The 12684-nt window shown below is 34.3% G+C and overlaps 2 protein-coding genes across 3 annotated transcripts; both read right to left on the bottom strand.

Annotated features, from left to right (window-relative positions):
* Window positions 1-547: 547 nt before the first annotated feature.
* On the bottom strand, window positions 548-4028 carry LOC308695988 (uncharacterized protein). Its single transcript, XM_081374307.1, has 5 exons — window positions 3830-4028; window positions 3705-3745; window positions 3447-3605; window positions 1535-1620; window positions 548-1459 (listed from the first exon to the last, which is right to left on the bottom strand). Exons 1-5 carry the CDS (start codon window positions 3894-3896, stop codon window positions 1309-1311), a joined length of 504 nt encoding a protein of 167 aa, XP_081230433.1. The 5' UTR covers window positions 3897-4028; the 3' UTR covers window positions 548-1308.
* A 1226-nt stretch (window positions 4029-5254) lies between these two features.
* adhfe1 (alcohol dehydrogenase iron containing 1) lies at window positions 5255-11830 on the bottom strand. Of its 2 annotated transcripts, none has more exons than XM_081374290.1 (14): window positions 11721-11830; window positions 11245-11294; window positions 11125-11168; window positions 10781-10834; window positions 10409-10563; window positions 10097-10293; window positions 9785-9862; window positions 9495-9600; window positions 8803-8955; window positions 8555-8653; window positions 8170-8248; window positions 7474-7570; window positions 7019-7176; window positions 5255-5838 (listed from the first exon to the last, which is right to left on the bottom strand). In XM_081374290.1, exons 1-14 carry the CDS (start codon window positions 11771-11773, stop codon window positions 5755-5757), a joined length of 1407 nt encoding a protein of 468 aa, XP_081230416.1. In that variant the 5' UTR covers window positions 11774-11830; the 3' UTR covers window positions 5255-5754. The 2 variants fall into 2 exon arrangements, with proteins under 2 accessions (XP_081230416.1, XP_081230415.1); XM_081374289.1 differs by having other exon boundaries at window positions 11125-11177; window positions 11721-11820.
* Between the last annotated feature and the right edge of the window lie 854 nt (window positions 11831-12684).

The following is a 12684-nucleotide window of genomic DNA, read 5'->3' as shown; positions in this document are numbered from 1 at the left end:
GATTATTTAATGAATCCTGCTTGCTGGATAAAAGTTTTAATTTCTGACTGATCCCAAACGTTTGAAATTGAACAGTAGTGTATACTAATACATTTTTAAGGTTGTAAAAATTAACATTAATGTACTGTGAACAAAATTAAACAATAGTACATTGTCAAATTAACCTAGATTTCTAAATGCTGTAAAAAAATTGTTTGCTCATACCTAATGCATTCACAAATTGAGCCTAAGTGTAATGCATTACCTAATTAGTGTTGATATGCTTTTGTCCTCGTTATGTCTGAAGTGATAATGATTATAGTCAGACTGTGACTTACAAAATGACTTTTCATTTCAGGAAATTTTGCAGCAATCAGAGCTGTGTGCTAACGTCCTACACAAAACAAACGCTAAATAGCCCATAAGAATTCAACAGCACCAAAGGTAAACTTCATCATTTAACAATAATCATACCAGGGTAAAATAAAACTGTAGTGACTATTTCATAACTTTTAGTTGTTCCTCAATTAAGATGTCATTGCAGGGAAATCAATAGTGCTCCAGTGGTTATAAGATGATTATTTTATTCCAAGTGAATTCTCCAAAATTAAAGCAAAGGGAAGCAATCCATTATTACAAACAACAAAACTTAAACTTCCAGTTCCACATATCAATTTGAGGTTTTTTTTCTTTAATAAATTGTATTATCCATATGAAGAACACAGTCAGTGTGTTGACCCCTACCCACATTAAATTGAATGACTAGTACAAAAAAAAATCGAAATGTACATTCCCTACATTCCCTCTGTCGCAAGTAGATTCCTGTTGATGCATTTTTATAGATAATGTGATAGGCCTACATCTGCAGTAGCATTTTAATATACTGTATATAATATTCACATTTATGTATTCACATTTAAACACTGTAAATATCTAAATCATTGTAGTCTTTGTGCATTAGACAAACCAAATACATATATTCAAACAAATATATTCTTAGGCGAAGGGTGTGATTTTTCCATTAAAACTGCAGTGTAATGACATTCAAATGTCTTTTTAATCAAAACCACAATATTCACATATAGTATTTATTTACATGTGGGGCAGTAACCTAATAAATAAAGACTCCTGATACCAGAAGCAGATTCATTTCCACAAGTTGGCAAGTTACTAAGGCCCCAACCCCTAACCAGGACACCAAACTTCCGTTTTTCTCCTCCATAAAGAAGGAGGTGCGTACGGACTGAACTTTTAGTGTCATGCTGTCCTAGTTTCTGCTGCTCTGTGACCCATTTAAAAGGGAAAAGTGGAGCTCTGAGGGTGGATGCATCAGTCAGGATTAAATGCTGGATTTATGGAGCCGATCGAACGAATTGCATGTCCGTCACTACGTCGACGAGAGAGCAGCCTCTGAAGTAATCGAGGTGAACCCGGCACTCCTGACAGAGACGCCCGCCGCAGCAGTTTCAGAGAGCGCCCTCTAGGGATACAAACACCAATGATCCCACAGTACAACAAAAACAAATCAGAGTTACAAAATATCACAAGCTCTCACCCTGCACAGCCATTACGATTATTAGACGACTCCTGCGTGGAGCTCTGCGGCTCCTGATTCACGATGGGCCTCAGCGGCTCCTGCTTCTGCACACATACACATACAGTACGGTTCAAACATCTTAGGCACATTAGATGCTTTTATATGATAGCTTAAGTGTGCCAATAGGAAATATCAATTGTAGGTTACTAGTTTGTTTTTATTGTTGCTTCAAGCATCAAGCATCACAGTTCTTTTTTGAAGGCCATCTCAGTTTGCAAAAGTAATTTCAGGAAATAGAAAGCCTTTCTAGAGGAAGCTTTTATAGCAACAATGGGAGCATCTCCTTTTTAACCACAAGTAGTGTACTTCAAATTTTAGAGGTGTATATTTTTAAAACTGTACTTGCATATAATATATTAATGAAGTAAAAGGCCACTTAAGCGTACACTTTAGTGACTGTTTCTACACACTTAAAGGGTTAGTTCACTCAAAAATGAAAACTCTGTCATTAATTACTCACCCTCATGTTGTTCCAAACCCAAAAGACCTTCGATCATCTTTGGAACACAAATGAAGATCTTTTTAATAAAATCTGAGAGAATTCTTTCCATCCATTGACAGCTACACAACGACCACTTTGACGCTTCAAAAAGTTCATAAGGAGATCGTAAAACTAATCAATATGAATTGAGTGGTTTAGTCCGAATTTTCTGAAGACTCAATCGTTTTATATAATGAACAGATTGAATTTAGGCTTTTATTCAGATATAAACATTCATCAACTCACACATCAGTTGTGGTAAACTTGACGTGGGGGAACCAATGAGGTTCATTCTCGTGTTATGCATCACGTTTCAGCTTCAACAAGAACCAATCAAGTTCATTCTCGTGTTACGCAACACGTTAAAGCTTCTGCATGAGGTTTGTTCTCGCGCGTCAAGCATGTTCAGTTGAGCTTCTGTTTATGTTCATTGATAAATGTTTATATGTGAATAAAAGCCTAAATTAAATCTGTTCATCATATAAAGTGATCGAGTCTCTTCAGAATATTTGGACTAAACCGCTCAATTCATATGGATTAGTTTTACGATCTCTTTATGAACTTTTTGATGCGTCAAAGTATCAGTTGCGTGGCTGTCAACTGAGGGACAGAAAGCTCTCAGATTTCATCACAAATATCTTCATTTGTGTTCCAAAGATCAATGAAAGTCTTGCAGGTTTGGAACAATATTAGGATGAGTAATTAATGATTTTTGGGTGAACTATCCCTTTAAGAACACATGTAAAAAGTGCCCTTTGTGATCATTTCAAAATAAGTTTTACTTTAAAATACATTTTAAATAATTGCATTTTAATATTATTTTGTCGTGCTTTTAAAAAGCACACTTATGTTGACTAACATAAAGCACTGTAGCATTATTCTATATCATATTAAAAAATTAATTTATTTTAAATGTACTGAATTGCAACTTCATCATTACAAAAGCACAAATATATTTAAATGCATGATATACAAAACTGACATTAAAGTATATTTTAGTTTACCATAAATGCTCGTCAGTACATTCAGCAGTAAACTTTAAGCATATTTCCAAGACAATAAAATAACTATGAAATTACATATAAAGATGTACTTAAGAGGATTAAAAAAGCACTCTTAAATTCAACTAAATGCATTTAATATAAATTAATATAAATGTAAGTTATAATACATTTTCATTAAATTGCAAATAACATGCGATTAAGTGTCCTAAAAGACTACATTCAGTTTGCGCTTTTAATCAGTGAACTCTTTTAAAAAGTACTTCTTTTTCACAAGGAACACCCATGGTTTTGAAATTAAATGCTCAACTAGCACACACAGGTGTACTTACTGAAGGCCACGTAGTGCATAATTTGTGCACTGCATGAGTTTTGTGTGCATGAATACCGGAGTAAAGCAGGCTGTAGGCAGGTATCCCTCCTTTCCGTTCTGAAGTCGGATGTAACACCAGTCAGCGTTCTCTTGATACAGCAGCAACACGACCTCACCAGCACGGACACACACCTCTTCATCACAGTCTGCACTGTAGTCTGCTGCCACAACCATCTAACACAAAAAACATCAGCAGATTTCACCATCTTAAAAACTGCTGTATCAAATCAGCATGAGAAAACTGAAAAGCAGCTAAGATGAGAAAACCTGTACCACTTCTCCTTCGTGCTTGAATATCACTCTCTTTCGACAAACTGTAAGATTGAATCATTTTGCTGTAATTATAATTGTAAATTTAACAGAAATTATAAAAAAGAGAGCATGAAAAGATGACTAACCTTGAGGAGACAGCACAGTTGTGAACACTTCAAACTCTTCATGGCTCTGCGTGTAGATTTGCTGCATGATGAAGTCAGACAACACACAAAGTCTGAATGTACCTACAGTGTAAGAAGAGCTGAAATACTTTATCGATTCATTCAGAATCACTGCTATTGCTAAACCTCCTCCTCTCTTTAAATACTCTCTTAAAGACGCACACACATTAGGAGATCTTGGTTAGGTGCTTTTCTAGGAAGCTTTAGCACTCTTAAATCTATTTAAATCTGTTCCACTTCAGTTGATGTGCAAGTCACGGCTTTGATCAGCCAATCACACGCTTCTAAAAGTCAGCTTTCTGCACTTACAGTAACTCACTCAAACCTTTAACACATGACACCACAGTTCACATTCTATGCCCAGTCATTCAACAAATCAAATAACTTTCAATGTCATTAGCCTGTAATACAGCAATAAATATTTGAACAGGTATTCTGATTTCATTATCTTTCAAGCAATAATCTGTACACTGCATTAAATACAGTTTTTGGGGATTTTTTTTTTTAGCTCAGTTTCAGTTGCGTGGAGATCAGTGGCATAACATTAGTGAAATACTGAGTTCTAGGCCCACATTCATCAGCTGGGCTATTTCTGACCATTTTGGATCCCCAAAGGAGATCTGAGATGACTGGGAAAATGTGTCCCAATCAGCCGGAATTCACCCTATATATAGAGCGTTGTTAGATAGCAATACATTTTCACAGGTTTCGAGTGCACAGTATCCAAATCTAAACTTCAAGTTGCAATTCCTCACTAAGTAATTCATTGCTGTAATCTAATAACTTTTTCCTTGAAATGGTGACTGATGCAGTCGAAAATGATGTAGGTTTTCTGGACAACTGTTTTTTAAAATGTTTAAAATGTTTTTCAACACTTGTGTTATTTCACTGTTGCCGCCATTCATTTTTTTAATAGGCCTATACAATTTTAATATACACAAAATATTTGGATATCTGATCACCGATTTTCTAATAACATTTTAAAAACTATTTATTTTTATGCTAATATTCAGCTGCTTAAATGGTGAATTTAATCACGTGGTGAATTTAGGCTAAAAAGTAGTTAACACACTGTAAACACTTTTTTTAAGTAAAAAAAAAAAAAAAAAAAAAAAAAAGTGTTGTTCTATCTTAAATTTTTAAGTTCACTCAACTCAAATATCCAAGTTGTCACTTAATACAATTTTCACATTTCAAGTTGTCTAAACTTAAAATTTTAAGGCAGCACGAATACTTCCTTAAAACTAAAAACTATTTTTTTTTTTTTTTTTTACAAATTTACAGTGCACGTTAATGGGGTGTTGAGGCCATTTGAAGCGCTAACTGGTGCCCCCTGGGCAACTGCCTAGTTTGCATATATGCCAAGAAACAGCCCTGATCATCAAAAAGTATTATTGCATTTGCATTTTATTGCATGCATTGATATTTCAGAATTTCATTTTCAGAATTTCTGTGAATTCTTTCAGATTTGCTGCATGGCCATTCAGGAAAACAAAAAACAACTCAACCAAAAAAACAAATGCAATTGAAAGTCTAATCCTGATTCTTAGATTAGACTTATTTAAATCCAACCTGCCTAATTCACTCTGAATAACAAATCAGCCTTAAGAGTTACAGTGAATGGAGAGTCTCAGTACTGTGTGTGTATACATGGTGGTTTAAATATGATTACTATGATGATTATGTTTAAATAAGTTGACAACATATGAAACACACTTTAAATCCTTCTTGCTCAAGACAGTGACATTTCTGTGAAAGGATTAAAGTTCAAAGAGAGGTCAGTTAGTTCAGATCAGTGTCTCTGCTTACATAATGAAATCAGCACAGCTAATCTGAGGCTGTGCTTCTGCGAACACCATCAACGTGTTAAAATATCCTTCATGAGCTCAGTAGAGCTTCATGGATGCAGCAAACAGACCGGTCAGATCTTCTTCTGTGTGAGCTCGAGGAGACAGTTTAGTTACCCGCTCCTGTGAAAAATACACAAAAACAAACTCAGTAAATTACTCATGAGATAGTTTTAACTCATAAAATAATATAATTATTTTATTTACTTAATTATGAAAATAACTAGCATAATGTTATATGCATTGGAGTGTGGCATTTTAAGCCAGGGCTATAAAACACGAATAAAGTACCATATAATGTATTTTAAATACTTTGATGCTAAAATTGCAAGGCCATTAAAATAGGCATTAATGATGCAGTTGTACATTGCATAATTTAGCTGCATACAATTTAATGTGGGAGGGACAATTGGTGGACTTCCTGTTAATCTCATATTAATGTTATGTACTGTATATGAAGACTTTAGATGCAAAAGCCTATAAGTCCGTCTAAAGTTTTTCTTTAATATTAACATTTTTATAAGGCTCCTATGTATATGTTTCTACCTAAGTACCAGCATTTCTGAATAAACTGAGGCTGGGATTTAGTGAGTCTAAAATGAAAGTATTTGATGAACGTATACTATGTGCAGAGAGCATTCACTCAATATTATCTCATTTTTGACAGAGGTGGCTTTTAGAGGCTTTTGCATCAGAGATCTTCATATATATATATATATATATATATATATATATATATATATATATATATATATATATATATATATATATATATATAAATATATATATATATGAAGATCTCTGATGCAAAAGCCTCTAAAAGCCACCTCTGTCAAAAATGAGATAATATTGAGTGAATGTATATATATATATATATATATGAAGACCTCCTATATATAATATATATATGTGTGTGTGTGTGTGGGTAACACTATTTTACAGTGTCCTTGTTACACGTTACATGTAGTTACTGTAGTAATAACTATAAATTATGCATAATTACATGCAACAAACCCTAAACCAACTCCTAATCCTAATGAAGTACATGTAGTAGTTAAATATTATTACTCAATAATTAAATGTTTAATTACACTGTAACACAGACACCTTAAAATAAAGTGTAACCTAATAATAATAATAATAATGAACAGTTGCTTTAGCTGAAGGAGCTCAGCCCTTTAAGATGCCATATTTCTCTCTTATTTTTAGGTGTTGGGGGATTTTGGGTGTAGCAGAATTTCAGCTTTAAGCAAAAAAATGATCTGTAGCACTTTAGTACAGGGATGTGACATGATTTGTTGACCTGAGGAATGGTGCCCTTCACCAAAGATGGAATGTCTTCTTTAGTGTAGCCAATTGCAGACAAGCCGTCCTCCACTTCTAGGTCATACAGAAACGACCTGAGAGTGTCCGCCAACACGCGGCCAGCATCCTCTTTTTTGATGTTACTCAAATCAGTACCTTATGAAACACATGCACAATCTGTAATACAAACCTCCATCCATCATCAATCAAATCTTACAGTGCTCTCAAAAGCAGCATTTTCTATAAAATCATCCACAAATTACAGTGAATAACACATAATCAATGCACCTCACATCCGTTTTACACAATAAACATTTCACTTTCCAATACAACGACCCAAATTAATACCCTTTTGAACTTTTCTGAAAGTTACATTTTAAATCTTCATAAGCTACTGTCAAATTACAGTGTTAATATTTGAAAATTTTGAGATTGGCCCTCAATGTGTGATACCTAGTATTTGTGCTGCCTCCAGGTGGCGCTCAGGACACATTTTTCCAGTGAAGGCAAAAACAGCAGGTGAAGTAAGAACTACAGAGAGTCCATGAGGCTGAAAGAGAAAGGCACAGTTAAACTATAGTGTGAAAAACACTGGGAATCTGCCACGAACAAAAACACAACAAAAAACGTACTAGAATTAGTACTTTTATGTATTACAGAATGTAGAATTGTGAAATTGCATGTATTAGGCTAGAAACACACTATCATTAAAAAGTTTGGAGTCAAAAAGTTTTTATTATGTTTTTTAAGTCTCTTATGCTCACCAAGGCTGAACTTATTTTATCAAAAATACAGTAATATTAAAATATTGTTACAAATTAAACGTTTTCCGTTTTAATATTTTTTTTAATTCTTATGATGGCAATACTGAATTTTCAGCAGCCATAACTTCAGAAATCATTCTGATTTTGTGCACAAGAAACAGTTATTATTATTATTACCTAATTGTACTGTATCTTATTTCCTTTTATTTTTGAAACAGTCACACACATTTTCAGCATTATTTTAATAGAAAATTCAAAAGAATAACATCTATTTGAAATAGAAATAGTTTGTAACATTACAAATGTCTTTACTGTCACTTTATCAATTTATTTAAAAGAATCGTACTGACCCCAAACTTTTGAATGTAGAGCAGTTTATATTTACCACTATAGGATGTTCCACATTGTAGCCTTTAGCCCTGTGAGTTTTAACATTCCCGGCAATGGGATATGACATTCCATGACTTGAACATAGAAAAAGAACAATCAAAAAGGCATTATCAGATAATTTCCACAAATACATATCAATAGAAAAATAGAACTATTGGAAGCACATCAATGTACAGCTGGAAAATCTCTATGCCTTTCCTTTAACTCACAGCAGTAAATTCAGTCCACCTGTGCTCTCTGTTCTGATATGTGCAAATATGGAAAATTATGGCAGTGCAGCACTAGAAATTCCATTAGCAGTCTTTTAATTGTGTTGTGATTCGATGCTGCCAGAATCAACACTTTTTGATGTTAATTTAATGTTAGTTCTATTTAATTACCATAAATGGACTCCTGCATTGCCAAAGCCAATTCCAGCAAACACACTGGCCAGGTGCATACTGGTGCGAGCCTCCACATCTCCGGCATCACACACCGCCCTACAACACACAAACGTATTCATATCTTAACAATATTACATTTAAATATAATCTTTTTAAAATGTATTAAAAAAAATAAAATAAAAACATTTAGATGTACCCAAATATTCAATAAACCACAAATAAACACATGACCTCACTCAACATACCGTTTCAAGTATTTGGCAACGATCATGAGAGCGTGTCTTGCCCAGACATCACTGATTGGATTGCTGCCCTGGTAAGCGGGACGATTTATGGGGTTGGGTGGGCAGGGACTTCTCAGGTTATACGGCAATGCAGTGAATGACTCTAATGCATGACTAAAAAGAGAAAGATTTCAACCAAACACAATAAATATCAATCTAAACACAAGTTATAGAAACTAATAATTTTACTAAGCGAGGATGCATTAAACTAATAAAGTGACAGTAAAGACCTTTTTAAAGTTAAAAACATATTTTTTAAATGTAGCACTGTTTCCACAGAAACTGATTTTATATTGATAATAATAATAATAAATGTTTCTTGAGCACCAAATTAGCATATTAGAATGATTTCTGAAGGATCATGTGACACTGAAGACTGAAGCAATGATGCTGAAAATTCAGCTTTGTCGTCACATGAATAAATTATGTTAATATATAAAAAAGTTATTTCCTTTTATTCAAAATATTAAAAGCACCAAATGGGAATATAATAAAGCAGGATCACACAAAATGAGCACAACCAGAAACTATCAAATCAGTGCTTTTTGTCAGTATACTTAAATTTTCTTGCTGTACACTAAAGGAATTTATCTTTAAGTGATTGCCTTGGTTTGAATATGGTAAATAAATAAAGTGTACATGTAAACACACACCAGAGCACGTCAAACCCACTGTTAGCTGCCACTCTGGATGGCATGTGAAGAGTATGTAGGGGATCCACCATCCCTAAAGTGGGTTTTAATGCTCGATTTGCAATACCTGAAAAGACACACACATTAAAGTGTTAAACTCACACAACACAGTACAAAGAACTCAACCTCTATCATTACACCTATTTAACCAATATCTCATCTTAAACCTCAACACTCAACCTTTCAGAATTACGTATCTAGTATACCGAGAACAGAGACGAAATGTTAATGAGTAAAATGTTTCTGCGAACCCGTTTTGGCCTTCATGTCCTCAAAGTCAAAGATCGCCACTCCTGTGGTTTCACTCCCCGTTCCAGCCGTAGTAGGAACTAACACATGCACAGACATACAGACACACAAAATGTAAATAAAAAAACAAAACAATGTAATGTATCAGCACATCAGTGCTATTTAAAAAAAAAAATAGAAGGTTGGTCTGTGGTCAATGTTTGGTCTCTCCAGCTGTGGTCTGTATTTATATGCACATGCTAAATGGTCACCATTAACAAGAGAGAGAGTCAGAAAGTAAGAAAAAAAGTTTGGCTCTGTGTATGTCTTCGTACCAGCGATTAATGGCTTCAGTGTGGCTGTGATGGGTTTTCCTTTTCCAATTGGGGCATTGACAAAGTCTAGAAATTCTGCCTCTGGATGAGATGCATAGAGATTGGCTGCTTTACAGGTGTCAATCACAGAGCCCCCGCCCACAGCAACATACATATCAAAATGTCCTTTTTTGGCAAAATCAATCGCTGCTTTAAAGCTGAAAAGAGAAAGAGAAGTTGCTTTCACTCACTTCTGTGTTCTGTTTATAATCAGAAACAGAAATCAGCAAAAACGGACAAAAATCAGCACATTTTCTTTCACTTTTTTTTAACCTTTTGTCGGTTGGTTCTACTCGCACATCCTCATAGATCTTGTATTTGACTCCATGTTTTGTCAATGAGTCCAGCACTGCTGCAACCGGCGGCAGCTGAGACAGGGTTTTATCTGTCATCAGACACACGTTATGTGCTCCCATGTTCTGCAAATCCTGATTAAATCAGCCAAAACAGCACAACCAATGACTGACAAATCCACAACAGAACTGACGTGAAGTGAAGAGAGAGAGCAATAAGATGAACTATAATAAAACCTATTATTACAAATGGTGTTCATAAAAATACATTAGCAACTTGAGTGTGAGTAAATGATGATACAACTGTAATTTTGGGGTAAAAAAAATAAAAATAACATAAAAAGTCCTTTACCATGCCAATTTCTCTGGTAACTCCTGCTCCAAATCTGATATTTGAACAAGCCATCTGAAACGGAACAACAAATGAAATGAATAACCACAATAACAATAAAAAATTATATTATCGTTATTATTATTATAGACCTATGATGTTATGATTTTATTCCTGGATATTAACAGGCTCGCAATTACAATGACATATCTTCGCTGGCCTGACTGACATTCATTAAGAGAAAAGTATTTCACTATAAATACGTGCAAATTATTTAACACAGTATTAAAAAAAACTATACGTTGAGTGCTAAAACTATATTCCACAATGCATAAATAATAAATGCATGCATGTTGTGCGCTTACTTCAAATGCGTAGTCTGTTTTGCGTTCACATATATGAGCCTCACCTGCAGAAACTACACATGAAACACACTCACATATTATAGTTCATTTATTCAGAGAAAAATCTCTGAAATATCTTACCTCGGTTGTAAGTGTGGGAATACGCTTGAGAATGAGCAGGACATCTGCACCTATAAAACATATGGCATGCAAAAAAATACTACTGATAATAGATACTAATCTACATTACTTTATTATGTGTAAAACAAAAAGGAGGTGCTTGCCAGGACAACTCATTAACCATTCTGGTGAGAGAGAGAGAGAAAATGCAATAAAAGTAGGCCTAAATGGAGACTAATGCTGTCATTCTGCCTAATATCTTCTTATTTTCCAAATAAGTAAAAAGTCATGCAGCTCTGTAACAACTTGAGTGTGTCAGACTAAATTATGGTGGGGGGTGAACTGTCACTTTAAGGGTTTGTTTACAACTCTAAGGCCATTGAGTACAGACAACATGCTTAACCTATACACAAATAGAAATATGAAAGTGCACAGACTAAAAACACACTTTAATACCTTAACGATGAAATGAAATGAATGGAAATACTGAAACTTACGCCGCGCTCGCGAGCTGGCGCATCAGATGCGCGACTCTCTCACCGCCTGCCATGATTTCTGCTCGTGCCCTCTAGCGCGCGCCCGCAAACACATCCGCCACCTGCTGACAGGTATGCGCTCGAGGCGGAAACATGACTGTGTGTGTTGGCAAGTGTCTGAAATAGTATTTGTGGATTAAAAGTCATAGCTTTTATTTTGAAGTAAAAAGATAAAATTAGACCCTTGGGTAAGATGACCCTCCCCAGAACTGGCACAGAAGGACCCAAGGTTAGCTGTTACTAGTGTTGTTATTTTAAAATGTAATAATTATTGTAATAATGGGGTTATTATTCAGTATTTCCATTAATTATATGTAGCCTACATTTCAGACATCTTTGCTTTCACTAAAACCTATAGGTTAGTTGAGTGAAATCATTAAATTGCATTCATAGTGTTGCTATTATGACATATCTTCAATTAAAATATGGGCAATTAAATAAGTAAATATTCATATGCCTGTATATAATTCGTAGAATAATTTTACCTTTCAGATAAATCTCTTTTACTGGAATTATGCTTTGTCTGTCATCCATTATTCAATTATTATCAACCAAATTTTCAAAATAAAATTTTAAATGCAATAGTTTTAGTATTTTACATAAATTACACTTTAAAAATATATAAATATTAATAATAATGATACCAAAAGTAATTTGTACATTCTGTAAAAGTTTATCCAGGGGGCTTCTTGCCCCAGGGGAACAACTTACCCCAGTAGGGGCCATCTTAACCCTCTTTTAATATTTGACTGCTATATATGCTATATTTTAATATGTTGTGCTACAACTAAATTGGCAAATGTTTCTATTTATTCCTATAATAATAACCCATTGGCTGATGCATCATCATTCTGCACATGCAAATTTATATCTAAATATGTTACAATTTAAAAGTAAATCCACATTGTTCTCAAGGGGGTCATCT

Source organism: Scardinius erythrophthalmus (assembly GCF_964197995.2).
Source record: "Scardinius erythrophthalmus genome assembly, chromosome: 9".
NCBI lineage: Eukaryota > Metazoa > Chordata > Actinopteri > Cypriniformes > Leuciscidae > Scardinius > Scardinius erythrophthalmus.
The sequence above is the reverse complement of the archived record's forward strand: the minus strand, read 5'-3'. Positions and strand labels throughout refer to the sequence as shown.

What these genes read in the sequence shown, in the direction of transcription:
- LOC308695988 (XM_081374307.1), bottom strand. Translation starts at nt 3,896, where the DNA reads ATGCAGCAAATCTACACGCAGAGCCATGAAGAGTTTGAAGTGTTCACA. An exon ending in AACTGTGCTGTCTCCTCAAG is followed by an intron (nt 3,746 to 3,829) that starts GTTAGTCATCTT and finishes TCAATCTTACAG; the next exon opens with TTTGTCGAAAGAGAGTGATA. An exon ending in TCAAGCACGAAGGAGAAGTG is followed by an intron (nt 3,606 to 3,704) that starts GTACAGGTTTTC and finishes TTTTTGTGTTAG; the next exon opens with ATGGTTGTGGCAGCAGACTA.
- adhfe1 (XM_081374289.1), bottom strand. Translation starts at nt 11,773, where the DNA reads ATGGCAGGCGGTGAGAGAGTCGCGCATCTGATGCGCCAGCTCGCGAGC. An exon ending in TTACCAGAGAAATTGGCATG is followed by an intron (nt 10,564 to 10,780) that starts GTAAAGGACTTT and finishes TGATTTAATCAG; the next exon opens with GATTTGCAGAACATGGGAGC. An exon ending in AGTGGGTTTGACGTGCTCTG is followed by an intron (nt 8,956 to 9,494) that starts GTGTGTGTTTAC and finishes TTCTCTTTTTAG; the next exon opens with TCATGCATTAGAGTCATTCA.